At 31.3% G+C, this 2,654-nt stretch overlaps 1 protein-coding gene across 1 annotated transcript; it reads left to right on the top strand.

The window, feature by feature from the left end:
* The first annotated feature begins 366 nt into the window (after positions 1–366).
* LOC134265272 (temptin-like) lies at positions 367–2,049 on the top strand. The gene is made up of 3 exons (XM_062747517.1): positions 367–628; positions 1,487–1,634; positions 1,928–2,049. The coding sequence occupies exons 1-3, from the start codon at positions 404–406 to the stop codon at positions 2,005–2,007; spliced, it is 453 nt and encodes a 150-aa protein (XP_062603501.1). The 5' UTR covers positions 367–403; the 3' UTR covers positions 2,008–2,049.
* The last annotated feature ends 605 nt before the right edge of the window (positions 2,050–2,654 follow it).

Below are 2,654 nucleotides of genomic sequence, written 5' to 3'. Positions count from 1 at the left end.
TGCTTTAAATTAAGTCAAAAACTATTTCGTTAATAATTTCAATTGCAAACATTTATCAAATTTACGCACGTTTTAAGTGACCTATATTCCATCCTGCATTCTTGTAACCTTTTCCAGTTGAGGTTTTCGAGGATTTGAAGACTTTTTTTTTGAAAAAAGGTCTTAATAAAAACATCTTTACAAATGTATTTTTTCTGACGCATGCAGTCAATGTTATGACTGGCCAAACGTGACAAGAGAATGCGTAATGAACATTTCATTTGTCAGAAAGAAAATCTGCCACGGCCTCATTAACATACGTCATACAACTTGCATACATCGTTAAATGGGAGGAACATCTTATAATTGACAACTCAATTTATACTTAATAAAAACAAGGTACAGAAAATTGTCAATTTCTTTAATGATGAAACACGTTTTTATTTTCGTCGTAAACGCAGTGTCGATATTGTGCGTTTTTAGTTATCCTGGTTATCTCGCTAATCTGCCTGTTAACGAAGTGCCATTTTTGTGTAGAAATGGCTCAAACGAGGAACACACATATAGTATAAAATATATAGGACATGAAGTATGTGTTGATAAGAAGGTGATAACGGGGATATTCCACGAAAGAAACATCTTCGGCTCTGTAAGTCATTCTACTTTCCTTATCAATTATACAATATGACAAGTTATCGATGAAATACTTTTTTTTTCTTTCAAAGAATAGTAAAGATAGAATTATTTAATTATTGAAGAATTTTAGTTCTGTTCAGATTTGTAATATAAAATATAATCTTCATCAATATATCTTAATTTCATAGAGCAATGAAATGTTTTGTTAGTTTTTAATGCGGAATTAAAGTTGCAACAATTGCAGGGAGGCTGGGACGATATATCGATCTTTACAATTCTGTGAGGACGATGCGCATATCGATAATCATGAAAAAATATCGCCCAAAAAAATCTGACTTATGTTTATCTGTTGACGTAAGATTTTAAATGTAGGATTTAAAATATATTAATATTGTTCACATCACTTCTTTAAAATAATTTTTTTTTACATCAGATACACAACTAAGGATCGATTATACATTGTACCTATGTGACGAAATGTTTGGTTCATTTCAATTCAAAAGAAACTATATAACCAATTCAACATAGTTGTTTACAGTGTATTGTGACTCGAATATCGTGACAAGTACAGAAACTCATTTATTTCACTCACAGAGTGACACAGGTCAATGGATGTGCAGTAACCTTGAATGATGTTTTTAGGTCTGGGTCAAGGTCAAAAATAGCCTCTCTGTTTAAATCTTTGCTCGGTGTAATGCTAAAACAACACATCTCTTGATAGTACACACATGCTCATCTTGGAAATAAATCTTTTTCAGCTACCTTACATTTTCATGTTTGTTACTGAAAGTGGGGTCCTTTGAGATGACCACCATTCTAATGATATATGTTAACTTTCTTTTAAGTAATATCAATATTATACTTCTTCTAGCACTTTAGTTGGAACGATCAGGACTGGACTAAACTTTGCCAGATGGATTCAGACGATGACGGAAGGTCAAATGGCGTAGAGATGGGAGATCCAAATTGTGAATGGACACCTAACTCAAATGTTACACTAACCGCAGTTAGTCATCCAGGTACGCACAAATTTTAAAAATAGTTCGGGAGGTCCATGTTTGCTCTGCTACTAGTTTGTCATGTTGTATGGACTTTTTGATCTTGAATACTGTTCGTTATCTCCATTTCATTTCATGCTAAGCATATCTCAGATTTTAAGTAAATTTATTTCTATAAAAATGAAGTTATGAATAAGCCACTTGCATTCCTAATACCAACAAATGTTTTGAAAACTAGATTTAACACTTGTATTGTAACAGTTCTGTCATGCATTATTTGATGATATTACACTTGTATTTATGTCTATTTACAGGCTATTCCGAAATTGCTGAAACCTCTAACAACGGTACGAAATACGTTGGAGAATGTTCTCGTGTAAACATTAATTGCTAAAATAGTAGATATTATTTTATGCGTTTCTAAACGCTACCTCTCCAAGAAGTCCATTATTATTTTTATTTTAATGTTATTACGTATTTTTAAAATAAATAATAAAAAAAAGTGCTTTTGTTTTGTTGTTTTTTCCCAAATCAGCGTCAGTTCCTTCTCAAACTATATAATTCGTCTTTCTAGTACACGTTTTTGTTATTCTGGTAAAATTATAAGCCGATTTACAAACAAAACCAGAAGTCTCTGTCAAGACTGTAGCTCTACTGGTTTGTACTTATAATAAAGAAAGAGAAAGTACTTAGCATTTGGGACATGAAACTTTATTAAAGCAAAAAATATAATAATGATCCTTGCCTAAGTCTCTTCTTGTGGCAAGATTGCAATAAGACTACAATTGCAGGAATAGCTTTTCATAAAATTTTACAGAAATTTTAATTTTAGTTACCATGGCAACATCGTTCATCAAAATCAAAAACACAAAACTGAAAATTATGTATATCAGTGTAGTCTACTTGCATGCCATATTATATCATAATTAAACTTAAATGAGTAACATTTTAAATATTTCACAGAAATTTCTATTTTTAGTAACCACGGCAACACTGTTCATCGAAATCAAAAACCGATACAAAGAATTATGTATCTTAGTG

This window comes from Saccostrea cucullata, unplaced genomic scaffold, assembly GCF_032062105.1.
Source record: "Saccostrea cucullata isolate Sc308-1 unplaced genomic scaffold, CSIRO_AGI_Scuc_v1 ctg157, whole genome shotgun sequence".
NCBI classification, from domain to species: domain Eukaryota; kingdom Metazoa; phylum Mollusca; class Bivalvia; order Ostreida; family Ostreidae; genus Saccostrea; species Saccostrea cuccullata.
Note: the sequence above shows the minus strand (reverse complement) of the source record. Positions and strands in the feature narration are given on the sequence as shown.

What these genes read in the sequence shown, in the direction of transcription:
- LOC134265272 (XM_062747517.1), top strand. Translation starts at nt 404, where the DNA reads ATGATGAAACACGTTTTTATTTTCGTCGTAAACGCAGTGTCGATATTG. An exon ending in AAAGAAACATCTTCGGCTCT is followed by an intron (nt 629 to 1,486) that starts GTAAGTCATTCT and finishes TACTTCTTCTAG; the next exon opens with CACTTTAGTTGGAACGATCA. An exon ending in AACCGCAGTTAGTCATCCAG is followed by an intron (nt 1,635 to 1,927) that starts GTACGCACAAAT and finishes GTCTATTTACAG; the next exon opens with GCTATTCCGAAATTGCTGAA.